Source organism: Chlorocebus sabaeus, chromosome 17 (assembly GCF_047675955.1).
Source record: "Chlorocebus sabaeus isolate Y175 chromosome 17, mChlSab1.0.hap1, whole genome shotgun sequence".
NCBI lineage: Eukaryota > Metazoa > Chordata > Mammalia > Primates > Cercopithecidae > Chlorocebus > Chlorocebus sabaeus.
Genome location: NC_132920.1, coordinates 53,800,875 through 53,820,238, shown reverse-complemented (window position 1 = coordinate 53,820,238; position 19,364 = coordinate 53,800,875). Strand labels below are relative to the sequence as shown.

The 19,364-nt window shown below is 37.9% G+C and overlaps 1 protein-coding gene across 1 annotated transcript in view; it reads right to left on the bottom strand.

Moving 5' to 3' along the window:
• LRRC1 (leucine rich repeat containing 1) overlaps nucleotides 1-19,364 on the bottom strand; it is a 128,914-nt gene that overhangs the window by 75,965 nt on the left and 33,585 nt on the right. Inside the window, exon 2 of the mRNA XM_007972221.3 lies at nucleotides 7,517-7,634. Coding sequence (XP_007970412.1) covers nucleotides 7,517-7,634 — 118 coding nt within the window. The remainder of the gene's footprint in view (nucleotides 1-7,516; nucleotides 7,635-19,364) is intronic.

Sequence of the window (19,364 nt, the reverse complement as noted above, 5' to 3'; positions counted from 1 at the left end):
CACCACTATGTTTTTAAGAAATATTTTCATTATTCACTTTGAGCCGACATCTTAGTTAGATTAAGGACTTATTCAACACTTAAAAAGCTAATTTAAAAATCATATCATTTCTATATTTAATCCTCAAATTGCAGTTCTTAGTACTGCTTTTCATTCCCTCTTGGCTCAAGTCTCTTTCCAAGATTTGTCTTTTCTAGCTCAGTAAGAGGACAGCACTGTTTGCAGTGGTGCGAGCATGTTGGTGTCACCATCCTGACCAAAAGATGCCACCCAGCCTTCAGCTGCCTGGAGCCTCAGCACCATTTGGCTCAGCCAGATTCACATAACAAAATGGGTGGCCTCAAAATCAAAATGATGCCAGCACTGTGGCTGGAAACCATCAACCTGATACCTACAGAAACTGCCTAATTAAGAAGTGAGCAGAAACTGTCATCGCATATGTTAGGGTTTTGTTTTATTTCAGGAGAAACCACTGCAATTATTTTTCCTTCCATAACTTAGCCTGTTGGGTTAAATCCGCCATTGTTTTAGAAAATCCAAGATCTAACACAGAGCGTAGCACGTACGGATAAAGTGAATGAACGAGCTAGGGAGGGATGGAGGTAGGAAGATAAGGAGCTATTTAAAATAGACAAAACATTTAGAGAACCTGTAACTGAATGAAGAACTTGTTGACCTAAAAACATATTCAAAGGTGTTGTTCTCAAACTCGGATCTATCAGAAACCTGCTAATTAACAACAACAACAACAAAAAAAGGCGTAGGCCGGGTGCAGTGGCTCACACCTGTAATCCCAGCACTTTGGGAGGCCAAGGCGGGTGGATCACCAGAGGTCGGGAGTTCAAGACCAACCTGACCAACATGAAGAAATCCCATCTCAACTAAAAACACAAAATTAGCCAGGCGTGGTGGTGCACGCCTGTAGTCCCAGCTACTCGGGAGGCTGAGGCAGGAGAATCACTTGAACCCAGGAGGCAGAGGTTGGCGTGAGCCGAGATGGCGCCACTGCACTCCAGCCTGGGCAACAAGAGCAAAACTCCATCTTAAAAAAAAAAAAAAGAGTAAAAGAAAAAAAGTTATATAAGCCTACAACTTATTCATCAGTCATAACTTTTCTGATTACAGAATATTAACAATATTAACAGAATAAAGAGGAACAGTAGTTTACTCTTCCATACATATGTTCTGACAAAGCAAGTGGAAGGAAGATCACTTGACCCTCGGAAGGCAGACCAAAAAGACCCTTCCAGATTGGAACAGAAAAGGACTATGGAATGGCAAGAAGAAAACAGGTAAAAAGTGTATTACAATATACTCATCAAAAGAGATGCATGTGTAAAGTTTATCCCAACTTTTTCAGCATTTCAAATGAAAACCATATCTTCATGTTTAAACAATGCTCGCTGAAATTTGCAGAATGGAAAGGTGATTAGAAAACATCACAGAAGCCTGATTCCTCTTCACCCCCACTTTAAAAGTAATTATTATCTGGAATTAAAATGTGTGTAGAAGGCGATTTTTTTTTTCTACATTAACTCTTCTTCCTAACAAAAGGGAAGGTAAAAGTTAAGGCAGAGAGGAGGCTCACAATGGGAAAGTGGATGTACTTGCAAAGCAAGAATGCAAGCGTTGGGTTCAACACTGTCCAGCCAGCACAACCTAAGGTACAGTGAGCATACAGGTGTGCTCCCTTTGCTGGATGTCTCCTGTGATATTTTAACCATGACAGTGACAACGAAACTCTCCTACTGTAACATATGAAGTCCAGTTACTGGGGTAGTTTGCTCAGGGAAGTGCTAAATTTGGGCCCAAATTTGGCAGCAAGAAAGGAGAGAACAATGGCTTAACTGTGGCAAGTCTGAAGTCCACATGGGTAAAAACTTGCTTCTGCCACACTTCTGGTGTGCGTGTATATAGTTATTACAAACAAATAAAAAAGGTTAATTGTTCATAACTAAGTAGGAAGACTTTTAAGCACACTAGAGTTACCACTTGCCAGAACTCTTTTCAGGGCACAATCAGAAGTACCACGATTTGATGCTATTATGGTACTTCTGCATTTCAGCAGGCTTCGAGATTGGTTTTAGATTTTATGAAACAAATCCATAACTATAGACCAAACATTGATCAGCATCTGGTGGCTGGACAGAGGACAACTAACCCAATCATGCACTCGAAGTCCAGCCTCTAGAAGAGGATGAGACAATATCCCTACTGGTAGGCAGTCCACTCAAGTCTGCAGTGCTGTCCTGGTGCTAGTGATGTTTATACTAAAACTGTCTTACCTTTAAGTTCTTGTTAACTCAAGTTGACAAAATAATTAGTGAAGGCATGCAGTCTCTGGACATGATTTTTTTATCTGCAGTTTTATTTGCCCCATAAGAGAAATAGATTCATGATCTCTTTGGCACATTATGCTAATACTGACCAGTGTTTCCTTAACTTCAGCCATCTCTATTCCACCTTCACAATTTTTGCCATCCTGGTATAGCCCCTGCATTCTTTATCATTTGCCTCATTCTTTTAAACTGACTTTTAAAATTTGGATGAGATTTTTAAAGGAAGAAAACTGTTTTAAATCACTAACATGAATTCAAAGCTATTATCACTACTAGATACAAAAGATAAATGTAACAAATACAATATAGTGTTATCAAATTTTACAGATGCAATCCAAAAGCAACAAAATTGAAACTAAAAGGATAACTTTCTCACCATGACTCAAAATTTAAAATTGCTGCTTTGTAGTACCAGTTAAAATCATCTCTAGCAGTGCTGGTAGTATACGCCTTACAATTTGGGGAAAACTGAACTAAATGGATAATGATATAGTACTGTGATGTAAGTCAAATTACAGTATAGACTATAAAATTCAAATTGCTAACCCTTGAGGCAGGAATCATGAAGCATTAAGAAAGTCTGCCCTAGATTCTTGAAGAGCAAGATCCTACTATGCGATAATACCACTTCTCACACAATCAGAGGTCATTTTCCTCAAGCAGCTAATAATCAGTGAGCAGAGAAAGTAGATATAAGGTCCAAGCATTGAAGCATATGCATTTCACCACAGAAAACTGCTGCAGAACTTAATTCTAAGTCTGTACACTTTTTGTAGACAAAATGTTACCAGCAAATTCAGATATCTAGTTTATATACTTCAATCATCCATTATGTTCAGGGGAAACACCTACTTTTTTTCTTCTCATATATATTTTAGACCTTTGCCTGTTTTAAAAAAAATCCACCAAGTTAAGACATGAGAAGTGTGTCGCTTTCCTCGACTCTCACTGGGCACATACAGGGAGCAGGGTTTTATCCCACTCCGTAAAGCAAGGCCCAGCGGCATCAGAAGGGGCCTGCCCAAAGTCGACCGCCTGCTGACAGCAGAGCCAGGGCTCCGAGCCAGGATCCTCTCTGCTGAGCACATCTAGTCATTCTGGGGAAGAGACCATATGCACTGTGCTCATCCCAAAGCTCTCTACTTGTCCCTCAGAAAAAAAAAAAAAAAAAAAAAAAAAAAAATTCCTTGCAGTGTAGATAATCCATAAGCACTGCCCTCTTTTTCCCTAAACTCATGCTTCTCTTTTCCAACACAGCACACAATTCCCTTGACTTTGCTCCTGAAATGTCAGAAAACAAAGCCACAAAAGTCAGTGTTTGAAGGTCTTGGCAGTTCTTCTTGGCCCAGAAAATGAGCCTGTAAAAACTTCTCTCTTCATTTACAAACTTCTTTAAAGAGAAACACAAAACCTGAGTTTTCTCCTCACTTGAACAAGGAAACATCCGGAAAGGTCTAGTTTTGCTTTTAGAATCAAAGCAAATTTGAGCTAAAGTCAGCTCTAGCATCTTACCCTTTAACCAGGAATGACCTGAAGATCTCCCACTTTCCATGGGAGGGTGCAGGGGTGCCTGAGGGGAGCGAATGTGGGCTCCTAACCACAGGAAGCTGCTGAAGGAAAGTTAGCAGCAAGCCTGCAGGTGCTGATGTCTAAGATCCTTCTTGGTGTGGCTGGGGACCAGCAGGGTTGGCATTCCCTGTGAGCTTCTTAGCAATGCAGAATCTTCAGACCCACTCTGGACCTACTGCATCAGAATCTTCATTTTAACAAGAGTCTCAGATAATTCCTTGCACATTGAAGTATGAAAAGCATTAATCCAATTGACTTTCTCCTCCCTGGTCAAACCAATGCAAAATCAAGAACTAAGGAAGGTCCTATCATGACTGTGGCCAGCCCTGGTTATAACCCTGCTACAAACCACTGAGGCTGGGCAGGGACCCAAAGGAACAGCTTCTGATCCGAAAGTGGACACTGTCGGGGGGGGAACAGAAGACCAGAGGCCCACACAGGCCTCCAGGCACCAGTCACAAACCCTCACAAATGCCTGCACCTGTACAAAGTCAGGTTCTTACACTGCCTCTCCAGTTGCAGGCTTTGTGACTTTTATTTGCCTACTCACTTGCCTAGGGTATTCAGATTGATATGATTTTATCTGTCCAAAGAACGACAGGAAGCATACTGAGATCTGCCAGACCTAGAAATGGCCTAAGACCCCTATACCTGTTGGTTACAGTAAATAGTGACCTTGTTCTTCTGCTTTGTCATCTGCACAGATTCATTCTTTCTTTTGTTTGTTTGTTTGTTTGAGATAGTCTTGCTCTGTTGCCCAGGCTGGAGTGCAATGGCATGATCTTGGCTCACTGCAACCTCCACCTCCCGAGTTCAAGTGATTCTCCTGCCCCAACCTCCTGAGTAGCTGTGATTACAGGCGCATGCCACCAAGCCTGGCTAATTTTTGTATTTTTAGTAGAGTCGGGGTTTCACCATGTTGGTCAGGCTGGTCTCGAACTCCTGACCTCGTGATCCCCCCACCTTGGCCTCCCAAAGTGCTGGGTTACAGGCGTGAACCACTGCACCCAGCCAAGGTTCATTCATTCTTTTAACAACCTCCGGGAAAGCCCCGAACCTTCTTCCATGCTGTCTTCCCCTCTACCCCCACATCCACCACACACATCATGCTACCAAGCCAGAGCCAGGCCCTGCCAAGAAGGGAAGGGAACAGTTAACTCCCTCTCAGCATTTCTAAGAGAGCTGGGTAAGAAGGTGAATGTTCTGCAGGATCCTTCACAAAACTCGAACACTTGCAGAAGGAAAGGTTGAAACTGAGGGAAAAAATAAAATTAAAAAAAGCAGTGTAGGTGTCTCAAGGAGCAGAAACATTTTTGTGTTCTGACACTGTCTTCAGTGAAAGACTAGTTTCTCTTATCAACATGCTGGAAGGTAAAAGCGGACACACGGGAAGACGCATGGAGCCCTACTTTCTAGTTACAAGTGTTTGAAAGAGCTGAAGTGGGAACTGGTAAAACTGGCAGCTGACCAGTTCTGACTTTCCACTGAGCATCCCATTAGAGTTAATTACGGGACTGGGAACTTTTGAGCTGTATGGTTTCCTTCTTCCCAAAGAGTGAGAGCCAAAACTTTTCGTCTTTCTTAAGTATTTCTGTTTATTTCTAATCCCCATTTCAAAATTGCTATGTATTTCTTCAGATTTTGTGATTTCTGTGACCGTTTTACAAAGTCACTGCTTCCTTGCAGAGTTAATAGCTAGTCATTGTTTATAACTTAGACAACTGCTACGACAAGAGAATCATTTCAATCACATATACTTTGGGTAAAATATTATACAGGCTAGTTTCTGAGGCAATTCTGGCCTAGCCAGACCCCACATGCCCACCCCACCCCATACTCCAGCATAAGCAAAGCTGCTCATCAACACCTTCTGAGCTGAGGGGCAGGGCCTTGCTTTGTACTGGTTGCCATCCACCTCCCAGGGCAGCCAACCTTCAGGGTGGCTGGTAACCTGACCTGTACTCTATGTCTTACAGTTAGCATAAAAAGATAAGTTGGGTCAACCATTCTTCACTGAGAAATCCTTCACTGGCAAACAAATGCTGCAGCAGGGGCAAAAGCCAAACTGTATGTAAAAAGAAATCACAAAAAAGAGGCCACCACAAGCCAATTCCAACAGAACAGGTCATTGAGGAGGGAAGAACAGAGAACCCACAAACAGAAGCAGACACACTGGAAAAGAGAGGCCATGAAACCCTCAAGATAGTGTCAAATGCAAGCTTGGTGCCACTGCTTTTGGTACATGTTAATTCCCTCCACCCTCTGCTTCCGTACAATCAAATCCACTTTACCTAGGTAGATCTGGGTTCCCTGCAACCAAATAAGCCATCTAAAACAAGACACCCTCCCAAAAAAAAGTTTTGTTTTACTTTTTCTAGTACCTTCAAAGTAAGAAATAACTTTCATGCAAAATAAAAGTATGTCACGATCACATGGCTAAGTCAGAAGACAGTTTCTAATATATGGAACGTAATAGATAACAGCAATTTAAAACCTATTAGAAGTTGGCAGAAAAGAGGAATCATTTTTTCTTCACCATATTTCCAACCAAGTAATGATTGCTGCATTATAACAATGATCCACAGAAGAATACTATGTCTGGGACCTGGGGTTTTTGTCAAAAATATCAGACTGAAATATACAGACCTAAAGATAATCGATTCAGAAGAAACCTACAGATTTTTGTAGGAAAGCAAAAGCAAAACACAAAATAAATCAGGTATGTAATAGGAGAGAAATAAAGGAATTACCTTTTCAATAAATAATTCAGACCATATTTGAGACTATCGTGAGGAAATTATACCAGGGTCCCTACAAGAACTGAATTCCATCAGTAGATAGGACCACTGGGAGCTGCTACTTTAATTTAATAAATCAAATATGCTATAACAAGGAGCAACACCAGCCCATGTGGGAAGCCCTCTAAGCGGTATAAAACTCAGGGTTAAACCAAGGTACCCATTTAAAAATGAAAGGTTTTTGAGTATCCCATTGGGGTATCTATTAGGATGCTCTATTCAAATGTTCAATAAAAATGAATCAATAGTGGGATCTGAAAATAAAAATCAACTCACAAATATACCACACAAATTGAAGTGGGCAAAACCACCGGCAGCCTAATGAGAAACAAATGAAGACAGAAGATGCCTGAATGCAAGCAGGTCTGTTCACTACAAGGAGAGTATACCAAGCAACGGAGACACAGCCAAGAGGAACCAACCCTTCCGCAGGGCAGGTTTCCCTTGCCACAGCAGCACCCAAGCACTGGACAAGAACCGTGCCACCAGTCCTCAGTATCATGTTCAGCAAAATAAGTGGACAAGGTTAAATGATTTCCCAGCCCACTCTCTAACTCTAGGAATCAGATTGAACTTATTTGGAGAAAGCTGTCTCCTAACACTTGCGTCATGAAATTTTTTTTTTTTGGAAAATGCCTATAAGTTAACTGACCTATTCAAAAATGGCATTAATTTCACCCCAAGAATCATACAGTTTTCACATAACTATCAGAGAAAGCACCTCCAATAATATTTATCTAGCTGTATTTACTAAAAACACTCCCAGCATCTGAAGAGATAAATGGCCAACCCAAGAGGAATCTTTCTTACCATTTCGAGACACATCTAGTTCCACCAGCTGCATGAAGTTTGCTATTTCTGGAGGGAGCCGCTGAATTTCATTATCACTAAGTCCAAGCTTTCGTAATTTGACTAGCTGGAAAAATTGCTGAAAGACAAAAGAGTTTAACATAGATTTCACATGTGTTTGTATCATAAACTTTTGGGCTACTATGAAATGTAAAACAATGTTTTTTAAAAACTAATGAAGATTGTAGCAACATCAATTTCCTAACTTTGATGGCTGTACTGTAGTTGTGAAGATCCTACCACTGGGAAAAACTAAGTATAAGGAACCTCTCAGTACTATTTTTGAACTTCCTTTCAATCTACAATTATTTCAAAATAAAAGGTTTTTAAAAATTAATGAGCAACTTAATGAGAAGAACAGTCACTCCTTCAAGCTATCCAGTAGACAGAAATAATGACTTATGAAAGCGGACATTAAATCTGCAATGCTAAATAGACACGTAAAAATAGACAAATAAAAATGCGTTTAAAAAATATTTTTAAATATTTAAATGTTAAAATATTTTTAAAATATTTTAAAAGACATTTTTTAAAGAAATTATTATATATCAGAAAGTATAATAAATATCCCACAAATGTGTGCAGGCAAAAAATATATATTTGACCAATCTAAAAAGTCTGCACTGGATACTTCCATCAACCATGGCAGACTGAGTATGTGCTCTTTCCCCACACTTTTTAAAAACTGTATTAAAATGACACTAAAGGAATTCACATGAACATAAATATAATGTGAAATAAGCCCATGAAGACAAAAAATGAAAGAGTACAAAAAGCAAACTAGATATGCAACAAAATCCTTTAAGCTAGAAAACAGAGGGATGAATGGTAACCAACAAACAAATCGAAACAAAGCTGGAATTTAAGTCTGTGGGGTGAGTAGCCAATAAGAAACTAGGTCCATGTACCTCTGAGGAAAGGAGAAGTGATTGAAAATTTATATAAAGAACAATTAAACTGCCATATTCTCTTCTCTACCCTGCAGAGCCAGGCAGGAGCCTAGAAATTTCCTCTCCCGAAGAGGTAAGTCCAAACAGAGCTAAGCACAGCTGAGGGCAGGGGTAAAGTAACCCTGCTAAAAACAGGGGACTGAGTCAAAGCTTGGCCAGTAAGATCCCACCCTCTCTTCTCCCCGCAGCCCGACTCCTGGGCATGAGCACAGACTTGCAGACACCAATCTTCCTATAGAGAAGCTTCAGATTATATGCCTCACCAACACATGGAGCTTCCAAACAGGCCCACCTCCCCTGATCCCACTGCCACATGCAAGAAAGAGAATGTGCACACACACACACACACACACACACACACACACACACCCCACATCTCAGAGGAAACAAACATGATGCAGGGAGCAGAAAAAATACTTCCTCAACCAAAATATAATTAATATCCACAGAGAAATCACAGATGAAGCAACACAACACCATAAAAAGCATAATTAGAAGAACTAGAAACAAGCTTTCAGAAAGTGAAAAATACTGTAGCATTGATAAAAGAATCCCATAAAAGAGGTGAAAAATAAAGTGAGTAGAGTCCTCAGAAGGTGGAATAAAAAGATGAAAAGATGGGAAAATGGAAGAAAAAAAGAGAGGAAAATGAATGGTTCACAAGGTACTACAAAGTAATTCATAGTTCAAAGAGAGAAATACAGGGAACTGCAGGACATGCTTTTTCTGGTTTGAGAGGACCCACCATGCAACCAATAAAACGAATGAATAAAAAAGTACATACCAAGGAATACTCCAGAAATTAGATTCTAAAAGCTTCCAGAGACAGGAAATAAAAGAAAAAGATCATAATGAAGAATTGGGTATCAGAATGGCACTGGACTCAAAAGGAACCTTGAAAGTAAGTGGGCAATGAAGCAATGCCTTCAAAATTCCTAAAAAATCATTATTCCCAACCTAAAATTGTATACCCAGCCAAACTATCAATTAAGTATGATTACAGAATAAAAACATTTCAGTAACACATGGTATCAAAAAGTTTAGTTTCCTTGTACCTTTCTCAGGACTCCATCAAAATATGTAAATAAACTTACAAGAAAAACAACCTAAGATCCAGGAAACAGAGAATCGACAAAACAGAGAAAGGCAAAGGAAATTCCCAGGATAAAATCATTAAGGGAATTCCAAGATGTAGCTTGAACAACAGGCCCCAAGAGCAAACCACCTACACTGGAGTAAAATATGACAGCTCCCTGAGGGAAGTTTTGAAAAAAATAAATAAAAACACACCTGAGGAATTATCTGATATGTTTGGAAGCATCAAAGGAGATTTACAACTCTTTCAGAATGTTTGGTGATAAATCAGAAATAGGCATAGAGAGAACAAAGCAAGCAAAAGGAAAGAGGGTTATTAATTCCAGGGAAAATATAAAGTGAAAGAACATATAATCATAATATAAAATCTGATTATGAACAATACTTACAGTCATAACATTATAATATCTATATTGGTAAAACCAAAATTTATGTTATGTCAATATTGAGAATGGGAAAGAAACTGTAAGAACTAAACCCTCATCTTCCATAAAAAGAAATCCATAAATAACTCAAAGAGGAAAAAAAATCAAGCTGCAAAAGTAAGTCATTTAGCAATATGGAGGCAAATATTCGCAGAAAGAGTCAAAAGCCAGAAACTGGAGTGGGGAAGGAGGCAAGAGGCTGCTGTTTTTCATAGTCATACTAAACGGCTTATTAGATTTTTTAAACTATTTGCATACATTACTCTGCTAAAAATGGAAATTGAATTTACAAATGAAGAAGTCTCTACTAAGATTACAGGATGCTCCAAATGTTAATTTTGTAGGATGCTAACATTTAATAGTCTTCATCTTTCTTTTTTGGGTTGGTAAAAAAGATGGCATATTTATATAATCATACAATTGCCTCTTGGAAAGCAATTGAGCAATACATAAAAGAAAAAAATCTTTTCAAGTCCACTGAAATACTTCTGGGCATCTGTCCTCATAACTGAAAATAATGCACAAATACATCTTTGCACTATTATGTGTAAAAATAAAAAACTAGAAAACATTCATTTCAAAGAAGAAAAATGATTGCATATTATTAAATAATTCAATATTATGCAACAATAAAAATAAATATTATAAAGACCACAGAACTTGAAAAAGATTTACCATGCAAATATAACTAAAAAAGAAAACAAAATTGCAGACACACTACATTTAAAAAGCGTATGTGCATGTGGACAGGAAGAGAACAAAGAAGAAAAAAGCAGTTATGTTAGGTGACAAGGATAATGCATGAATGACTTTTTAATTTAAAAACCATATTTTTTTAAAAAATAAAATGAACTATAAATCTCAGCAAATGAATGCTACCAATTAGCTATACAAGATAATGAGGAAAGTGCTCAACTAAAGGACTAATCCTTTGGATTTCTTTACTCATGCAGTTGAGATTTAATTTCTTAAGGAAAGATATTAAAACGTCTTTATACTGCCTGTACTAAAGCATCAGCCAGCACAAAAGCCATTCAATAGAGTCACATATTTGAATAATTGAGCTTATGCCAATTGTTCAGAGTCTGACAGTTTCATAATACATCAATGTGTTTACTCAAGCATGAAAAGCTCACTTTGTTTTCCAGGAAAGGCATAATAGCAAAACTACAAAACCCATCACCATTTCCATACATTCTGGGACCCTTCAGAAATAAGACAAGAAATCAAGACAATAAGGTACTTAGATGTACAGTGAATAATAAGTTCACTTTACATCTGTGGAAACGATAACCTACAAATCCTCACATCCAATAGAAGTCATAACAGCACGCAAATTTAAGGTTTGGTTCTGCATGTTACCAGCATCCTCCACTAGAGCCTGTCACAAATACTACTTTATTCAACTTGGGAAGTGCCTGCCAGATGTAAAAACAACCCTATCTGACATGATCCCAAATGAAACCAGTAGTTCCTTAATCCTTCTCTCATTATCCTGATGTGATCTTAATATGGTATCCAAAGATCAACACAATGCCAGCGAAACTGTATTAAATTCCCAAATATTCAACTTCCTCAGAGAGTCAGGAAAAATAACTCACTAAGCTATCAACCCTTCTGCCTTGCCTTTGAGATCAGCCAGAGCACATGAAAAACAATTCCTGTAGCCGTCTTGGCAGGACGCCTCAGTGCAGTGCAACCATGTGACAGAACACACAGAGACCGTTCTTCAACTCTACCATGTTTGATTATAGCTCACTAACCCACTTAGAGCACATTCTGTACAATTATATGCAAAGGAACCCAAATTGCCTCGGGTTGTTATGCTACACCCATCTTCTTATAGCCACCATTGCTTTCAGTAGATACAGCCTTTAATTTGGATAAACGTTCTCCCATTCTCCATTTCTGACAAGATTCTTTTCCTTCTTTTTTGGTAGAGTGTTAGTACCTCCCTTCTGCTTTTTAGAAAGGGACAATGAAAATCTCAGTCCTAGAAGAGCTGTGTCCCCTTTTATTATCATTTGGCCAAGGATCAGTCAATTGTCCCCCAGTTGCCCAAACTTCTCCTCTGTAATATAGAGAAAACAAAAACCATTGTTACAGATCCACATGGAGAACAACTAGTGTAAAGAATGCTATTAATTCCTGAAAAACTGTGGGACTCCTAACTATAATGACACAAAATTTACTCACAGATTTCCTTCCTGGAGACATTCTAACCTATCACATAAATCTTGATCCCTTATCATCCTACATAACTCTCATCCCATCCCCACTCCTGTCCCCATCAACCTAGACTGCCTTTTTGGTCAACCACCTGTATGTGGTTGTAAACCAAAGGTTCTAATCTCAAGGTAAAATGCACAATATACATCATTTGTGTCATCTGACATTGTTTTTTTCTGTGAGACTTGCAAAAAGTGACTGTGACTTTGTTACCCAGAAATTATACTACTAGGTATAGATCTTTTTAAAAAAACTCTCACATATATTTTTCCAGAATACATATACAAAATGTGCTTGAAATAATTATTTATAATATCCCAAAACTGTAAAAACCCAAACACCCATAAATAGTAGATCTGATAGAGGTATTACACATTATTACAATGAAATTCTACACAGCAATGAAAATAAAAGCTTACTGTTAGTCATGATATAGATGAATCTTAGAGATAATGTTCAGTGAGTAAAGCCAGGCACACAAGAATGTGTATTATATTATTTCATTTATATGCTGAATAAATCACCTGAACTAATTTTACAGATGCATACAGAGGTAATAAAACCCAAAAAGATAAGCAAAGAGTGATTCTTATAAAATCAGGTTAGTGGATACCTCTAGATATGAGAGGGAGGATTATGATCAGGAAAAGCATGCAATGGAAGCAGAATACATAATTTGATACAAGTTTTTGGAGTCATGGTAATGTTCAGTTTCTTAGCCTGAATGGCAGTGACAGATGTTCACTTCATAATTTGCTGTAAGCTATAAATTTATGCTTTAAGTTCTTTTCTATAAATGTGTTTTATTTCACAATAAAAAACTTTTTAAAGTTTTAGACTACTTACTAATCAGGAAGGAAAACACCAATTAGCACCAAGGACGCCCAATTACCTAATTCATCAAAGTTAACAATATTAAAGAGCAATGGCATTAGATCTAGAGGAGGAGGAGGGAGAAGTGACCATTATAACCAAAACAACAATGATAATGATAATAATACAGCAGTTAACCTCTTCTGAGGGACACTCTATGTCTGGCAGTAAGCTAAACACTTCACATGGATTACACTCTTTAATCATGTCAAGGTTGCCACAATGCTGACACCTACACAAATAAGTTAGTTTTTACTGCATTAACAAACCATCCCAAACTTGGTGGCTCAAAACTACATGGATTTTTTTTTATGTCTCACGATTCTGTGAGTTGGTTAGGCAGTTGCGCTGCTGCTCTCATGTGGACTCGCGCATCTACATTTGGCTAGTGTCAGAAGGGCTGGAAGATCCACACTGGCCTCACTCCTATGTCTAGCAGTTAGTGCCAGCTGTCATCTAGAGCTCCTCTGTGCTCCACAAGGCCTCTGTCCCTCCTCCTCCCTTAAGCTATAGTGGCTTCCTTATATGAAGCTCTCAGAGAGCATTCAAAAAGGGCAATGGCAGAAGCTGAAAGGACTCGTGGGGCCTAAGCTTGAAATTTGCGTGATGCTGTCCTTTCTGCCACATTCCATTGGTCAAAGCAAGTCACAAAGTCAGCCCATATTTAAGGGAGCAGAGAAATCATCTTCATTTATAGATGGAAGGAATGGCAAAAATCACATTAAAAAGAGGGAGCGGGTGGGAAAAAAATGGTAGATTAAATGAGGTAGAAACCTCAGATATGCCACAGAACACACATGAAAACTGGGTACATTATGTACAAAATGCTATGATTGATTACAGAGTAATGACTTCTCTAAAGCAAATTAGAAGAGAAGATAATATACCGAATAAACTTTGGCTAAGATTCTATATATATATAAAGGATATAGACAGAAAAGGTCAAGAAAGATTCACAGAATAGTGAAATAACCACTTTGGTTAAAGCAGAGAATTCAAACAATCATATCTCACACCCAGAATTTGAGTTTGAAAGGGTTTTAGCAAACACTCATAAATATTAAATAAGTGTGAATGACACACTTTTTGTCAGTGTGTTTGGTAGAGGTGTGGAATAGGAATATCCCTGGGTGAATCACTTAACTTCTCTGGTCCTGTTGTTTTCTTGTGAAAAAAAATAAGTATTAAATGATAAAGGGCTCTTTGTAGCTCTAAAAATTATAGAATTGCATTTCAAAATACTTTCCATGTGCCAAAAGAAAAATGAAAATCCTGTTAGCACACAATATAACATTAAGCATGAAGTTAAAATGCATAAAATTACAGAAAGTAGATTAGCGGTTGCCTAGGAAATGAAAAATGACGGCTAATGGATATGGGGTTTCTTTTGGGTGATGAAAATATTCTAAAATTGATTGCGGTCATTTTAGAACATTTGCACAACTATTTAGAATAGTTGCACAACACAGTTGCACAACTGTGACTTTATTAAAAACCAGTGAATTGCACACATGGGGTGAATCATATGGTATGTGAATTATATCTTAATAAAGATGTCAAAAAATGCACAGAATTGGTAGACATGAATGAAGAAGGACTTCCTATTAGTAAGAAAAGACTGGGCTGGGGATACACCTATAGTTTTATTTATTTATTTATTTATTTATTTATTTATTTAGAAACAGAGTCTCGCTCTGTTGCCCAGGCTGGAATGCAGTGGCACGATCTTGGCTCACTCACTGCAAGCTCCGCCTCCCAGGTTCACGCCATTCTCCTGCCTCAGGCTCCTGAGTAGCTGGGACTACAGGTGCCAGCCACCACACTCGGCTAATTTTTTGTATTTTTGGTAGAGATGGGGTTTCACCACGTTAGCCAGGATGGTCTCAATCTCCTGACCTTGTGATCCGCCTGCCTCGGCCTCCCAAAGTGCTGGGATTACAGGCACAGATACTTTCATTTAACTGAATCCCTATAACCAAGTGAGGTAGAGTTTTGTTTTGTTTTGTTTTGTTTTCTATCTCTAGTTAACAGATAAGGAAACCGAAGTCCAGTAACTTTACTGGCTTCCCTGATACTGCACACCAGTTAATAATATTCTTTAGGAAAAATTCCCAAACAGAGCCATGCTGGAGGATCACACAGTAGAAATCCTTAGATAACTACCTGGTACACAAAAAACACTGGTGTGAAACTACATTCTAATCAGCTAACCAAAACTAAGTCATGCTGGAGGTGGAGGTGGGAGGGTAAGCTAGGAAAGAAATAACTACTAAAATTACCAATGCTGTCAGATTCCATCTTGATTGACAAGTTGCGAGCGGAAGAAAAGAGCATGCTAATGAAACCTACATGTGAGAGCACATAAGTGGGGTTGCTGCCAATCCAATCCAGACAGAGAGAGTAGACATGCAAGAAATCTAGACAGATAAGAATGAATCAACTTCTAGAGGATCAGGGGCACAGAGACAAAACAAACATCCAGACAAAGCCTTGCGCAAGGGAAGGCTGAAAGAAACAGGGAAAGCAGAAGACAAAATTTGATACAAGTTTATAATATGATACAGCAAAAGGGCATACAAAGAAAAAAGGCTCAGCTAGGTCTAGTTTCTGACGGCAAAGGGGGAGGTATCACAGAGCAACAGGACAGTCCTGCAAAAGATGACACTGTTCAACTGGGAATTAGAATTTTATTAATGCTAAACAATTTTCACAGACACAGAATGGAATTCAAGAGAATCACAAATACTTAAGAATTTGAAATACTGATTCAAAAAATAGAAAGTTTATATTTATGTACTAATAGGCCAGGTGATAGACAATAAATATGAAATAAGATAAAGGGTTTAATCTCTAAATAAAACTAACCATTTATTCTATAATCTGAAGAGATATTTTTCCCTGCCCATCTATTTGCCCAGAAGACAAATACATGAAATAGATCACAGGGGGAAAAAAAGCCCCTCCTGCTCTAAAATAAAATGTTTAATAGGTTCATGTTTCAGAGGCACAAGTACCCTTTTCTTTATGCAACAAAGAGTGCTGACTCCTTTCCTTGCATGACCAAATTTCAGAGAAGCAAATTAGTTTCCACTGAGTGTTAGTATGTGTGTGCTTGAGCATGTATAATAAAGATGCTTGCATTTATTTTGCTCAAAATATTTATTCGAAATCTTTCTCTAATTTTTCTGGCCTCCCCTTTTAAATTTATCCCCTCATTTGATGGTATATTTTAATGTTTCCAAGGTGTTTTCACGCATTATTAAGCTGTCACCATTAATGATCCTACACAAAGATATAAATGCCCCAAGGGTGACCCCCATAATTAAAACAGCTCAAAGGTGAATCACTTTGAAAACCTAGAAACCAGGCATGTTTTCTGTATTGCACTATGATCAGAAGGGTGGATCAGACTAGTAGTGGCAACTGCAATCACTTGGAGAAAAGAAGCTTTTACTAAAAGTAAAATGGAAGGGCAGCATTACTTTACTGGTAACTTGACTGAAGGGATGAGCTGTTGACATGGGAGGACCAGACTGATGGCGCAGATGGAGAACTGATGAGAGCTGGACCAAGCAGGGTTGGTACTGCAGAGGGAAAGATCAACTATGATGAGAGAAAAAAGATATCGAACTGAAACTAACAATAGGGGAATGATTAAACACAGGATGGCAAATGCATACAGTGAACTATTACATGGCCATTAAAAATCATGTTTCTGGAGAATATTTAATAATATAATGAACACTGTGTTTAAGGGTTAAGTGAAAAAAGATGTAAAATTGTATATATGTACAGTATAAGTCCTATTTTATTAAAAAATGTAATAGAAATTTTAGGGGGAAAACTGTTTTAAAAAGGTAAATCTGCTGAGAAAAAAAGAACTTAGGCCAGATGACGGAGGATCATTCAACTTCTTGGGATTGATGTTTTGTACCACAGAAAATCAAAGATTCTACTCATCTAGAAAGAGTTGTTTTTCCTGCACATTTTAACCAAATGTATCATCAAGTAAAACTTGAAAAGAGGGGGATATAATCTGTTTACATACAGAAAAGAAAAAGGTTCTTTCAACAAGCAGTCAAACAGATATCCAATAAAGTTTATTAAAGTGTTCTTTATATTTTGATGTGGGATTCTCAATAAGGTTGCATTTTTCACACATTGTACTCAGGAAAGCATTACATGACTCAAATGGAATAAAATTTTGTTTAGTGGGCATTGTGCCATGGATTCAATACAATTTATCCAAGCTAATAGTAACAACAAGCACTACATACACACTGTGTCTATGTACAAGGTTTGAACATGAAAGATATTTCAAATAAGAAGCAGTCCTTATTCCTAAAGGACATCCAGGAAATGACACAGGACAGGTGGATCAATATTTAAAATACAAGGTGGAAAATGAAAATCATAATGAGGCACAAACTGCCATAAATGGATAACAAATGGCTCTTGTCATCATAAACTGTATCTGTTATGCTTCTTCCGAGAAAAAAACAAAACCCAATTAGGCTATTTTATGGTCAGTCACATCATACCAATAGGATCAAAGATTCCTATGAGGCATCAAATAAGAATGGATTGTTCAGAGGAACTGTGTTAGGAAGATTCTTTCTGAATTTTCTCAGCAAATACACCAACATTAAAATCAGCACTCAGAGTACCTTCTGAAGTGACAGGCCGAGCAAAATAAAACATTCACATAGGCAACACTAATAAGTCCTGATCATGGATGACAGAATACTTTAGGATTACCTATTATCCATGACAGAATACCTTAGTTAATGTTTTTAATCTCCTTAAGCAATACGTTGATACCACCCCTAGTCACAGTTTGATGTTTCTGGACAGCAAGCAAGAAATGGAAGACTCAGGCATTGACATAGTACTTCAAAAATTAATCTGAGTTGACAGATTACAATCACTCAAGAATGGCCCATAACTTTCTAAGACAACATTTAATGGCACTTTGAGTGCATACAAATTTTAAGTAATGGAGGAAAGAAAAGGACTTTATCTCTTACTCTGAGTAATGCTGAAGATGACCTAACTGTTTTAAACCATTATCAGGAGACCTTGAAGGGTCAGGGAGGGACCTGACTAACCAGTTAATACAACTTAATGCAGCCAAGAATTCATCTCTTAACAAACTGCAAGATGGATTAAGCCCAGCAACGGTAACCATGATATCACTATATTTATTCTGGAAACTTTGTTTCAAGGAATGCCAAAGCACTTTTCCAAAAGGGGCAGGAGGATATGGTCAAGCAATAGAATATAGCAAACACTAGGAGAACAAATAACCCAAGCATCAGATGCGTACATACTGAAATCCCACAGGATTCCAAACAATTTAAATATGCAACTTGGCTTTTTGCGTTTACAAAGAAGTCATGTGAACCGGATTGACTGTTTAATGCCATTTGTTCAGGTTGTTAGGCCCTAACCAGATTTCAGGTATTTAGAAACATAATGATCTAATTATAATCACTGTAGAATTTAATAGTGGAGAAGGGCTTAACTTGCCTCCAAACATCTTCTAACATATTCTACATATACATAAGCTACAACATATATTGTGGTATTTCCATAATCAAAATTTAAGATTAAAATTGTGTGGTTTTATTATGTTGGTGCAAAAGTAATTACGGTTTTTGCCATTATCTTCAATGGCATTATGAAGATAATGCCAAAAACCGTAATTACTTTTGCACCAACATAATAAAACCACACAATTTTAACTGCAATAATGGCATTGTTGAATAATGCCGTTGAAGATAATGGCAAAACCCGAAGTGTTTACAGCTCCTGTAAGAGGCAGTCTTGTACCTTGAAAATAAATCTTCTCTTACATTTAAACTTCACACACTAAATTCACAGTTTTCTACTGGTTTACCAAAATAGTTAAGTAAAAAGGCAAGATGGAAAAAACTGAGAGTATATTCCCTAGCAACTCACAAACAGTTATGCAAACACAAAACAGATCTCATGCTGATCACCACATTTTGGCTCCACAAACAGAATTTAAATATTAAATTCTAATATTAATCCAGATGAAGAACCACAGAGACAAGGCCTAACTGCAAAGTTTTTGAATTCCCCTACTGTTTAAGGAACAAGACAGACCATTAGTATCCAACAAATTCTACTCAGCTCCCATGTCCTGAAGTTACGTCCGACGAGATGTTAACGTCTAACAAGTCTGCTTTCTTTGTGACAAGAAAAGGCAAAGCT